Below are 12,988 nucleotides of genomic sequence, written 5' to 3'. Positions count from 1 at the left end.
GCTATTAAAAACTTAGAAGTACTCAAAATCTTTCAACAAACCAAGAGTAAGAAAGCTTAAGAACTCTAAAAAGCTGCTAAGCAAAAGATAAGTCTCCCCTTAATAGGGTTAAAGTATTTGTAGGAAAGTAGAAGGGAACCAGAGTCAACCCGAAACAAACCGGGTCAAACCGGGATCAAAACTAAAACAAGTGTAGAGTCTGGCGGCTACGGGTCGTCTTGGCCGATTGATGAGGTCTGGTGGCTCCATCGGCCATCGCTTGGCCGATTGGACTGGCCGATTGCACCTCCTTATCTTCATCTAACTGAGCTCCATCGGCCATCGATTGACCAATTGGACCATGACCGATTGCTTCAACCGGCCACCGTTTGGCCGATTGCCGTGGCCGCGTATGCTTCCTGATCTTGACGTCAAGGAGTGGCATCGGTTATCACTTGGCCGATTGGTGAATCCACGTGGCTCCATTGGCCATCGCTTGGCCGATTGGGCTTGACCGCTTATTGCTCCTGATCTCTTGTCACTTCTCCAACTCCACTCTTCTTTGCTTCTTTGCACCAAAACAAGTCCAAATGTGATGAGATTACTCCAAGAACCTGAGAGATAGCACACTAGATGCATATGCTCCTAAAACAACCTAGAAATACAAGATTATGCAACAAAACTATGCAAAAACAAGGCTTAAAACCCAACAGAAACACAAGATATCAAGAAACATAATCAAGTAAGCATTAAAATCCAATTCACTTTTGTCAATAAACTCCTTACTCATCTAATCTCTTAGGCGAAGTGAGTAAATCTCTAGCATAAGTTGATTCAGACACTTCAACAAACATCTCTCGATGGCAAAATACCCTAGATTTGGCCTCAACCTCTCGGTCTGAAACTAGCATTAAGAACGCTTATCTAGAAGGGAATATTAAACAAGAACAATCAATCCTAAAAGATTATAATCGATTAAGAACACTCTCTAACCTAACCCATCCCCAGAAACTTTGGTTCACTACTCAGATCTCATGATAAACAACATAAAAACACAAACAAATGAGAATTGCATTGTATTGAAAAAATATTAAAGTAATAGAATACAGAATCGAAATTAAAAGAGTAGTTGAAAGAAGTAAAAATCAAATCCTAACAAAGTATGAAAATGTAAATCGCTAAAAGTATGAAAATGTAAATCGCTCTCTCTCTCTCTCTCTCTCTCAGTAGCTCTCGCTCTCTGGGGTCGTGAGTGTCTGCGGCTTGCTAGGGCGAAAAAAAGGAAGGGGGTTTATATATGAAAACCCTTTTGACCTAGCTGCTCAGTTCTGCCTGAAGGTCTGCTCGAAGCTATGCATGAGGTTTTAGTCGTGTGGGTGCTCGGGTAGGATTTCGGGTTGTTCTTCCAGCGCTCGGATCTTCTTTGGTCGGATCAAGATTTGGACTGTTCTTCTCGCACGATCGCTCCATCGGGTACATGTTCGGGTTTTACCTCATTCTTGCCCCTTTTTGGGCTCCAAAGCACCTGTTTTCATCCAAAATGCACAAATGCAACAATGCAACATCCTAAACGGCCTAAATGCAAAATTCCTAAGGTTAAAGACCTAAAAATGCTAAGGTTAGGGTATTTATAATGCAAAACATGGATAAAAAGGGTGTCTAAAACATGTAAATTAGAGAGTTATCAAGAATCGAACCTTGCTGCAAAACTTTTATTTCTTCAAACAGTAATTTTCTGCAACCAAATCAATCACAGAAACTATTAGTAAAACAGAAACTTCTCATCTCACTAACTAAACCCCAACAACAACAAAAGCTCCAAATTTTTCTAACAATTTAGCTATCTATCTCCTTATTGAACCATATGTTACAAGCTTCAGGTGACAGATATGAATCCAATATCTTTACAAATACCGCTATGAACATCATCAATTATCTTAATTAGCTGATGAAACTTAGAAACACTCATACTATATAGCAGATTCCTCTTCATCTCTGAAGTTACAACAAAACAAGCTCCCATCTTATCTTCTTCTTCTTTGTTTCCAGCATTAATACCCTTCTGATATAACCTTTGACCAGACAATTGTATGGTTTGTTTGAGTAAAGGACATCTTTTGATATGCCCTTCGAGATTCTCCTGCAACACAGAGCTACAAAATTCGAATCAAACAGTTTGCTACAACAACAAGAGACATAGAAAACTAAAACCTTTGGAAAAAAAAGCTTTGACTTACTGAGATGGATCAATAGGGCATGGAATCAATTCACCTTCCAATCTCTGACTATGGTACCCACAAACCCTGTTTCGGAAAAATTAACTCTGCTCATTGATTTTGAAAAAAAAAATAGAAAACCAAACTTTTTATAGTTCCTCGTAAAATCATCATGATCCCAAATCGAAATTCAAACATAAAATCATTCGATTTGAGCTTAAATTATACCAAATCGGAGAAATTTCCGAGTACAAGTGAAGGAAAAGTAAATCTAGGGTTTAATGGTGATGGTAATAAGAAGTATGAGCCGAGAAGAAAAAGAAGAGAAAGAGAAGATGAGAGGAACAAACGGCGAAAGACAAAGGAGAAAGAGGAAACGATGAGAAGAGGTTGAGCTTCAAAATCTGGGCTGGTCATCGACGAAGACAAGAGGAAGATATGGGTTTGCATCTTTGGAGATGGAGAAAGGGGATTAGGGTTTGAAGGAGAGAGCGAGAAAAAAGTTTTAGGAGAATTGAGTAGGGAAAAGGCGTTTTAGTGAATTATTTGGTTAAGTGTTGACGGATAATGCAATTTTAGATTCCCGCTTAGAGATTTTTCGGCTTAGCGTTTATTGAATGCTATCATATCACGACTAAAATTATAAACTTATCTTTAATAGCAAATGAGAAAACCGAGCAATTTTCATATGCTATTAGTATAGGTTTTTTTGTAGTGTCACCCCAGTAACTGATCTGATCGTCCTCGTTGTGCACCAAGCGCACCAAAATTATAAACCAAGGAGCAAGATCAAAGAAAAAAACTTTTTTCACACGCAATGTTATTTACAAGGAAAATTTTGCAGCCTTATCACTAATAGAGGAAGATTTACCAATGTGACAAGTCACACTATGGTCAAGAAGCTTGGTTCGAAAGTAAATAAGCATCTGAATCTGTATGATCTTGAGTGGCTTGATGACAGTAGTGAGATTAAAGTTAAAAATCAAGTGGTTTGTCCACTAATACTATGATGGACAAATATGAGGATGAGATTTTGAAACGACCAGACCCGTTTTTTGTTTTTTAATATAATGTAATTAAATAGTCTATAATAATTAATTATAACCAACCAACAAACCACCAATTATCCATCATACGCAGCGGAAGACATATCAAACCAACACCAATATATTAGAATACCATACCAATTATAACCAATATAAATTCTCAACCTATACATAATCCTAAACAAGGTTCCAAAAACATATAAAACATAACCACAACAAAGTAATCGATACCCTAGATCATCCTTCTCCTTATCGCCATGATTCCACGTTTCACTTTACCTGCACAACAAACACAATGTGATGCATGAGTATTACCAGAAGTACTCAGTGAAGTGATCCTCCCATCTACTAGCTATACAGACAAATGATTAAGACAAACATAACCAGCAACCATATCACAACAAGCAAAACAAACAATGAAGAAAACACAATCCGTATCCGCTAGACACTGGTATCGGTCGACACCAAACCACGAACACGCCTTTGTTGATCTCTCCTCGACGAAACCCTAATCCAGTCATTCCTCCCACGACTCACCTGCAATAACAGCCATACAAGGCCATCAAAAGACACATCCAAACACACATAAAGCAAAGCAATCAACAACACATCACCAAAAACACATAAACACTCAATCTTAATGCTTAGATAATTTATGGTCCCGCACTCACCTTGATTTAGAAAGAATTAAAACAAGAACAGCCCACACAACCACCACAATGACATTCTCACGCTTGAACAGTTGCTGATCTGCTTCCCCTTCCCTTGACAACACCAAAACAAGCCTCTTATGATCCTCTTAAATCTTTAAAATCCCCTCTTTAAGCCTCTGAATCAAGCACACAAGCCAACTCTCCCTCTTTTATCTTTCTCTAAAAGCGACAAAACATAATACCCACAAAAGAGAGGCTGCTCGTGCCATTTAAAACAAGCTAAACCAGACGATTTCAAAACAAACCGCATAACCTCAATTTTGATGGTGTCGATCGAAACCCACCCAAAATTGGGCTTGGAATGTTATAGATCTTATGTGATATGTTACCGATGGAAGCTAGACATATTCTTATTAGGAGACCATGGCAATCGATTCTTGATGGTTTTACTAATCCCCATTCCCAATTAGTAATCAATCATGGGGGATAAAGACTTTAACCATCTATGAGCCTTATCGGCCAGAGAAAGATAAAATTTTACACTTAAGATAGTTTTCGGGTACTCCATTTGTTTTTATTGTAGTACAGATTTTTTCAAAGGGACTGTTGTGATCCATCATTTGTTCAGTGGTGAGACCATGAAATTGAGTTTTCTTCACTAAGGGACTGATTTGAGGTTTAATTTCATTATCACGTCTTTGTGGACGAGGGACTCGTATGGCAGCTCGGTCTCGAAGGTATTGATTTAGAGCATCAAAATCAGCTATCGTACGGTATGGCATGACATGTCTTAAAGGATGCACGTAAGTAGATTTTCTAGCAGCAACATGAGGTAAGAGCTTGTTGATCATGACCAGCCAGAGGGTTGAATTGTTCATCGGTATGTGCATAGATGGTGTTACCAACTTTATCTTGAATCAGTTCTCCATGCTCATCGAAGGTTAGAGCTTGTTGTTGATGGTCGAGGTTAAGGAGACTGCGGTCTTGGTTCCTAAACCTAGGAAAAATACCCGAATCCGAAGATTCGATCCGAACACGATCTAAAAAACCCGACTCAAACCCGTATCCAAAATTTTTAAATACTCGAACGGGTTCCGTATCTCTAAATCTGAAAATCCAAATCCGATCTGAACCCGAATCCAAACGGGTACCCAACTATATCCACAATATTAATATATAATAGTAATATATTAGTTAGTTATATTTATAATAATGTAAATTCCCAATATATTCAGATTTTTAAATATTTTGGATATTTTGAGTATTTAAACTATTTTTTTAGTAACTTTGGGTAAAAATACTCTAAGTTTTTAGACAGTATGGGTATTTTCAAACAATTTCGATAGATTTGGATAATAAATTTTGAGTTTTGAGAACTTCGGGTAATCCGAATTCGTAATACCTGATCTGAATCCGAAATCTAGAAATAACCTAACGCATTCACTACAAGAAAACACGTTGATTTCAGACAGTTTTTGACAGTTTTCCAAGAGGTTTTCGACAAATTTCTGTGGAAATTCTGAGGAAAACACATCTCTCGGAAAACTCTCGGAAATTTGTCAATCCGTCGGAAATTGCTTGGAAATTTCTGACGAAAATAAGGTCATCCGAAAATCCTCGAAAATTTTTCAAAAATTCCGACGGTTTTCCAGGAGGTCAAAGACCGTTGGTATAATCTAAGAAATTTCCGACGGATTACTAAGAACTTTGTCATTATATCCGTTGTAATTATATCCGTTACGATTATATCCGTTGTGATATAGCCGTTGCAATTATATCCGTTGTGCTATTTAAAAATCCCTCTGAAATCCGTTGGAAATCTCTTGGAAAGTTTGTGTATATATATTCAAGTTATGATTCACTTGTTTGGTAAACGAAAATATACACAATACCAACAATAATGTCTTCTTCAGATCCTTATGCTTATTTTCTTTCATGGATGGATAAACCTAGATACAATGAAGAGATGGGCAAACTTACAGAAGAGTTCAAGGAAGGTCTTAGACAATTCATGTTATTCGCGTCAAACCAGAGCATAACGCGAGAAACAGGTACTATGTCTTGTCCTTGTCCAAAATGTCGGAATTACAAAAATCTGGAGGTATCATTAGTAAAGAAGCATTTGTTTAGGGATGGATTTATGCCGGGTTATAAGATATGGTTTTCGCATGGAGAAAGTGAATCAATGGTAGATTATGGTAGTACTAGTCAACATTATATTCCGGATAGTGTAGAAGAACCACCGATAGAAGTAGACGTAGGTACATTTCAGATGGTGAACAATGCGTTTAGGGAAAATGCGCCCTCATTAATTCAGGATGGAGATAGAGTAGAACAGCCAAATTTATAAGCCCGGAGGTTCTTTGATATGTTAGATGCAGCAAATATGTCATTGTATGATGGTTGTAAGAAGGGTCATTCACCATTATCAGCTGCAACTAGGTTGATGGGCACAAAGACGGATTGGAATTTATCAGAGGGTTGTGTGGATGTGATTACTGATTTTGTGAAAGAAATTTTGCCAGAGAATAATCTTTCACCAGCTTCGTACTATGAGGTGCACAAACTCGTAGCTGGACTTGGTTTGCCATATCAGGTGATAGATGTGTGCAGTGATAATTGTATGATTTATTGGAGAGAAGACGAAGGCCGCACTTCATGTCGTTTTTGTCGTAAACCTCGGTATCAGGACACAAGTGGAAGAGTTCCCATACCATATAAAAGGATGTGGTATTTACCGTTGGCAGAGAGGTTGAAAAGATTGTATCAGTCAGAGCGTACAGTAGGAGCAATGAGATGGCATGCAGAACATACATCAGACGGTGTAATTGCGCACCCATCGGATGCAGAAGCACAGAAACATTTTCAGTCAGTCTATCCTGGCTTCGCGTATGAGCCAAGGAACGTTTATCTTGGTTTGTCTACAGATGGTTTTAATCCTTTTGGGAAACATGGGAGGCAATATTCATTGTGGCCAGTTATCGTGACACCTTATAATTTGCCGCCATCTTTGTGTATGAAACGGGAGTTTCTTTTTCTCACCATTCTTGATCCAGGTCCAGATCATCCGAAGAAATCACTTGATGTTTTTTTGCAGCCATTGATATATGAGTTACAAATGTTATGGGAACATGGTGTGAAAGCGATTTTCCAGCCTATGGTATGTTATCTGGATGGACAACGCATGGACGGTTAGCTTGTCCGTATTGTCAAGATAACACCGATGCATTTCAGCTGAAACACGGACGTAAAACGAGTTGGTTTGATTGTCACAGACGATGGCTCCCTGAAGATCATCCTTATCATTGGAGCACCACATTATTTAAAAAGAACAAACAAGTCGTTGATAGTCCACCTCCTGAGTATTCTGGCGAAGAAATTTTGAATCAGTTAAGAGATTTTGGTGCTGAGAAGACAGCGGTTTGAGATGGTAATGGGCATGATATCGTTGATGGATATGGCGATCATCACAACTGGCACAAGTTTAGTATCTTCTTCGAATTACCATATTGGAAGGATCTTTTGTTGAAGCACAATCTTGATGTCATGCATACAGAAAATAACGTTTTTGATAATCTCAGGAACACCGTACTAAATGTTCAAGGAAAGACAAAAGAAAATTTGAAGTCTAGATTGGACTTGCCTGATATATGTTCTCAAAGAAAACTTCATGTCATGCCAAATGGGAAAGCACCAATCCCTCGATTCCGATTAGATGCATCTTCCAAGAAAGCATTTTTAGAGTGGATTATGATGCATGTCAAATTTCCTGATGGGTATGCATCTAATCTTCGTAACTGCGTGAATATGGGAGAAGGGAAGTTTCAAGGAATGAAAAACCATGATTGTCATGTCATTATGCCGCGCCTCCTTCCATTTGCCTTTCAGCATCTTCTACCACATGGTGTACACAAAGAAATTGCAGGTATTTTCTCATACAGATTATTTAACTTTTATGCCTAATTATCAGTGTTTATTAATATCTTAACATTTCATGTTATAATATATGCAGCTATAAGTGTGTTCTTTCGAGATTTATGCACAAGGACGCTTACAGTAGAAGGGATACATAGCTTGGAGCAAAATATACCGGTGATCTTATGTAACCTTGAGAAGATTTTTCCACCGTCTTTTTTTGATGTTATGGAACATCTTCCAATTCATCTCCCACGAGAGTTAGCACTTGGCGGTCCTGTTCAGTATCGATGGATGTATCCTTTTGAGTGCTACATGGGCACTCTTAAGAAGAAAGTAAAAAACTTGGCAAGAGTCGAAGGTTCTATCATAGCAGAAAGCATCAACGAAGAAACCGCACACTTCTCAGAATATTATTTTCCGAAACACGTCCAAACAAAGATGCAAAAACCTGCTCGACACGATGACGGTGGGGAGACACCTTTTTACCCTGTCCAAGTCCCAAATATATTTTCCCAAATTGGTCGATTAAGTGGAAAAGCAAAGAAACGAAGGCTAACAGAGGAAGAGGTACAACACTTGCACATGTACATAATCACAAATTGTGAAGAGCTTATGGAGTATGAGAGGTAAAAAATTTACAATTGAAATGCTAATTTATTTTTATTATATTTGAAATTGCAAATATATTTATCCTCATGTTAATTAATTTATAGGATTTACTTGGACCAAGTACGCTTTACATATCCAGACATGAGCGAGGATGAAGTTCAAAAACTCAAGCAGGCTGAATTTAGTCGTTGGATAATATTCTACGTAAGTTTTTCTTATTTAAAATTTATTAGTATATATATTTCAAAGTAAAATTATTTTACTGTTTGAATATTTTCTAAAAATATTTTTTATAGGTAACAACAATGTCTTCTAGAGGGCAATCATTTCCTACATGGTTATTGGAGTTTGCTAATGGGCCTTTATATGTTGCGGAAGCTTATCCCATGTATTGTACTCGTGGTTACGCATTCAAGATTCTTAGACCCAAAAAGACTAGGCCAACTTGTGATTATGGTGTGTCGGCACAATCTGGTTATCTTGTATACTATGGTGTCCTTCGCGAAATCTTAGAAGTTCGTTATCCGGGGATGATCAATTTACGGTGCATTGTTTTCTCATGTGAGTGGTACAATCCAATTGTTGGATCTGGTGTGAAACATGACGAATTTGGTGTCACAACAATACATTTGAGAAAGAGACTCCAAGAATATGATCCATTCATCCTCGCTTCACAAGCCTATCAAATATGCTACATTAGATATCCACGGGCAACTGCAGCAAATGACCCTTGGACCACAGTGATGTCAGTAAATCCTAGAGGAAGGATTGTTGGGATTTCCGATGATAGTGAACATGAACCTATGCAGAAAAACTCATTGGGTACCATAGGAGCGGTTGAGCATTCTCTAGAAATTGATCTTGTCGTTGATTTCACCAACTTTGTAGATGACGAGATTTACGATGATTCTGAGGAAGAGAGTGGAGAATTTGAGGATGCTTCTGATTCGGACAATTCTGAATATTCATCGGATGACGATGATGAGGAATTGTATTAATTTTGTATTTTCTATTTTCATAATTATATGTATGTATTTATCAAAACATGGAAATAAATTTTAGATCTTGAAGTTTTCATATAATATTTTCATAAATTTAAATTAGCAATTTATATATATAATTTGGTATGTATTTGTATATTTATATATAAAATATATATCAGTCTCGGTATTACAGACGGATAACCAACAAAACTAATACGGCCTCGCAAATCCGTCGGATAAGTCCTCAGAAATCTGTAAGAAAATTCAGAGGGATGCCCAAGGGAAGACGAATGCAGTCATATTAAGAAAAAAAACTCGTTTCCTAGGAAAACCCTCGGAAATTTCCGATGAATTACCGAGGCTTAAACCGCGTCCTCTGAAATCTGTCGGAAAATTTTGACGATTTTCCAAGAGATTTTCATTTATTTGAAGAATTTTATAGTTTTGATACATCTAATGTGTTGTCTAATATTATAATAAGCCATATTTGACAATAAATTAGATTATAATACATTGTACCACAAAAAAATATAACATTTGAAAGATTACATTATCTACACTTAAGTGTTTATAAGATGATATTAGAGATATGGTTGAAACTTAGTGGAAAGTTATTTGTATTTATAAAAATTATTTGATTTTTTATCTATTATGATCCTAAATGTAATTGTGTTGACAATATGTCTTAGTCTAGTTTTAAACAACTCTTAAGATTAATTATTTTTTGTAAAATTGTTATAAATATAATATCCCTCAGAAACTTCTCGGCAATTACCGATGGATTACCAAGGGATTTGACTTTCCGAGGAAGTTCCGACGGATGTGTTTTCTTTGGTTTAGTTAATGGTTGACTGGCCAATAAATATACATGCAATTATTATGCGACGGATTTCCGAGGGAAGCTATTTTTTCAGACGAATTTCCGATGGACAGTGAATTTCCGATGGTTTTGTGAAGCGAAAATATAATACCCGCCTATTATTTCATTCACGCGGCAAACCCTAATTGTTTTATAGGGCTTTCCAACGGTTCGTGTCACTCTGAAAGGTTTTTATATATACATAGCCTCTTAATTTTGTCCCCAATCGCATCTCCACTGTTGAAACCGTTCGTTGACCCTCCGCCGGTGGTCTTCTCCTCCCCGCCGCTCGTTTCCTTGCCGCTGGTCTTTCCTTCCCTCCGCTGGTCCCTCCACCGTGGCCATCTCTTCCTTCTGGGGTCTTCTCCTTCCCTCCGCTGGTGGTCTTCTTCTCCCCTCCGCCGGTGGCCATCTCTTCCCTCTGCGGTCTTCTCCTTCCCTCCGCTGGTGGTCTTCTTCTCCCCTCCGCCGGTGGCTATCTGCTTCTTTTCCGCCGCCGGTCATCTGCTTCCCTCCGCCGGTGGTATCCTTCAACCGGTCACCATCTACAAACATCTGAAATCATGTAAATTTCATATTTTATTATGATTTTGATTTGTGATTCTTAGTTTTGTTTGTTAGAATTAGGTTTTTGAATACATTTAATTAGATCTTGATTGGATTTGTTGATGAATTAGGGGTTTGATATTGATTTAGATTTTAATTTTAGAAAGAATTTATTTGTGTAGAAAGAATTTAATTTAGAATTGGGCTTTTGAAAGCAATTTATTTATTTGTTGATTACTAATTTAGAATTAATTTTAGAAAGAATTTTAGAAAGAATTTATTTGTTGATTACTATATATTTTGGGATTTAGAATAGTTTTATAAAAAATTCTGTTTATTTATTTGTTGATTACTACTTTATAAAATTGTGTAGGTCTTATGGAGAATTTAATGCTTCGTCATCTAACCGTTTCCCGATCCGGCAATCACAAAGTGGCTCACCATCTCAAAGTCCTTCTAGTGTCCCTGAGACAAGGAACTCAGCTCCTCCATCGGTTATGAGCATTGAAGAGTTTGTTAGTCAACCAGACCGACAACATATGCAGAGACTCCACCCGGAAGAAGAAAACGGAGCTACATGGTAATTAACTTCACTTTATGTAATTATTTGAAATTGATTAATTGGTCCTTAACTAATTAGTATTAAAAACATGGTTTTCAGGTTTGGTTTAGATAATGGAATAACAAAATCTATACTTAATATTTTCAAGACACAGTTGGATAAACCATGGGAAACTTACGAACATGTGGACAAAGAAACCAACAAGATTTGGTTCAAGACATTTGCTGTAAGTTAACAGTTATTTCTTTTTTTCATAAGTTTTAATATTTAATGTTTAGATTTATTTTAATTTTTATTTTTTCACTGTTTGTGGCAAGATTATAATTGGGAAAGCGGTCATTGTCATAAAGTGCGAAAAGTCTTATGGAAATCACTTGTATTCATGGAAGCAAAAGTGGAAGCAAGGCAAAAAAATACCTAACTGTCTAAAACATGATGTTTGGAATGGGTTTATCAGATATTGGAATATGGATGAGACGCAAGCTAATTCAACACAAAAGTCGATTAACCGTAGGAGCAGACGTGGTGGAAAGGGACCAGCTACCCACAATGGAGGTTCTATAACCTTTAAAAAACATGAGAGAAAAATGGTAAGTTTTCTAATATAATCACTTTTACTTTTCAAGAAGTTATAAGTTGTTTAGATTTAATATGTTATGTTTTTCTTTAAATGTAGACAATAGAGGCTGGAGGGATTGCACCTGATTGGTTAGAAGTTATGGAAGCCACCCACACAAGCAAGAAAACTGGACAAATTCAAGATATGGTTATCGCAGAACGGATTCAGAAGATTAAGCTCCGGAAGATGGAACGGCTTACACAACTCTCTGAAGATAGCTCACCCATAGTTGATATACCTCGTCCAGAAGTCAACCAAATGTGTCTTGAGGTATATTTGAATATATTGTTTTGTCTTTTTATTTATTTCCAATCATTAATTAATTATTATTTTTATTTAGGAAATTCCTTTAACCAAGGGACGGAGAACCGGTTTAGGAAATCTTGCGTCTGGAGGTGGGAATGTCTCTTCGGTTTTTCCTCGGGACAATGAACTTGTTTAACAAGTTCAAGATCTTAACCGGCTCGTAAAAGAAAAAGACGCGACGGTTGAAGAACTAAAGCAAGAAAACCTCCAGATTAAGGAACAATTTATCCAGACTTCCCAACTTCAAAGTTTTATTTCCTCCCAATTTCCTGGACAATTCCCTCTTCCTAATTCTAGCTAATTTTTTTTTTCTAAACTATTTTAAATTTATGAAAAATGTTATTTAGTTGGATAATTATGTGTTTGGTATGTATATATTTTGTATTAGGACATTTATGTATTTATTTTCAGCTTTTTGATATATATAATACTTTATTTATTATTAAAGAATTTCTATTTTTATTTTATATTTTTGTTTTTATTTTTATTTTCGTTTATATATAAGAGCCCTAAGAAAGTCCTCGGCAACTCCGTCATTGTCCGAAATTCCTCGGAAACGTGACCCTCGGAAATCCCTTGGAAAACATGTCTCTTGGAAATTCCTCGGAAACTTGACGCCCTTGGAAATCTCTCGAAAGGCGTTTGTCCTTGGAAAACCGTCGCAAATCAGGACTCTTGGAAATACGTCGGAA

The 12,988-nt window shown here is 36.9% G+C and overlaps 1 protein-coding gene and 2 pseudogenes across 1 annotated transcript; 2 read left to right on the top strand and 1 right to left on the bottom strand.

Moving 5' to 3' along the window:
• Positions 1-4,772, bottom strand: part of LOC104772580 (uncharacterized) — a 44,191-nt pseudogene extending 39,419 nt beyond the window's left edge.
• A 2,668-nt stretch (positions 4,773-7,440) lies between these two features.
• LOC147938011 (uncharacterized) lies at positions 7,441-8,442 on the top strand. The gene is made up of 2 exons (XM_087467677.1): positions 7,441-7,819; positions 7,907-8,442. Exons 1-2 carry the CDS (start codon positions 7,441-7,443, stop codon positions 8,440-8,442), a joined length of 915 nt encoding a protein of 304 aa, XP_087323803.1.
• Positions 8,443-8,562: 120 nt separating this feature from the next.
• LOC147938010 (uncharacterized) lies at positions 8,563-12,597 on the top strand (annotated as a pseudogene).
• The last annotated feature ends 391 nt before the right edge of the window (positions 12,598-12,988 follow it).

The sequence above is a fragment of the Camelina sativa genome, chromosome 9 (genome assembly GCF_030686135.1).
Source record: "Camelina sativa cultivar CO46 ecotype springtype chromosome 9, ASM3068613v1".
Classification (NCBI taxonomy): domain Eukaryota; kingdom Viridiplantae; phylum Streptophyta; class Magnoliopsida; order Brassicales; family Brassicaceae; genus Camelina; species Camelina sativa.
This window is presented reverse-complemented; position numbering and strand designations above follow the sequence as displayed.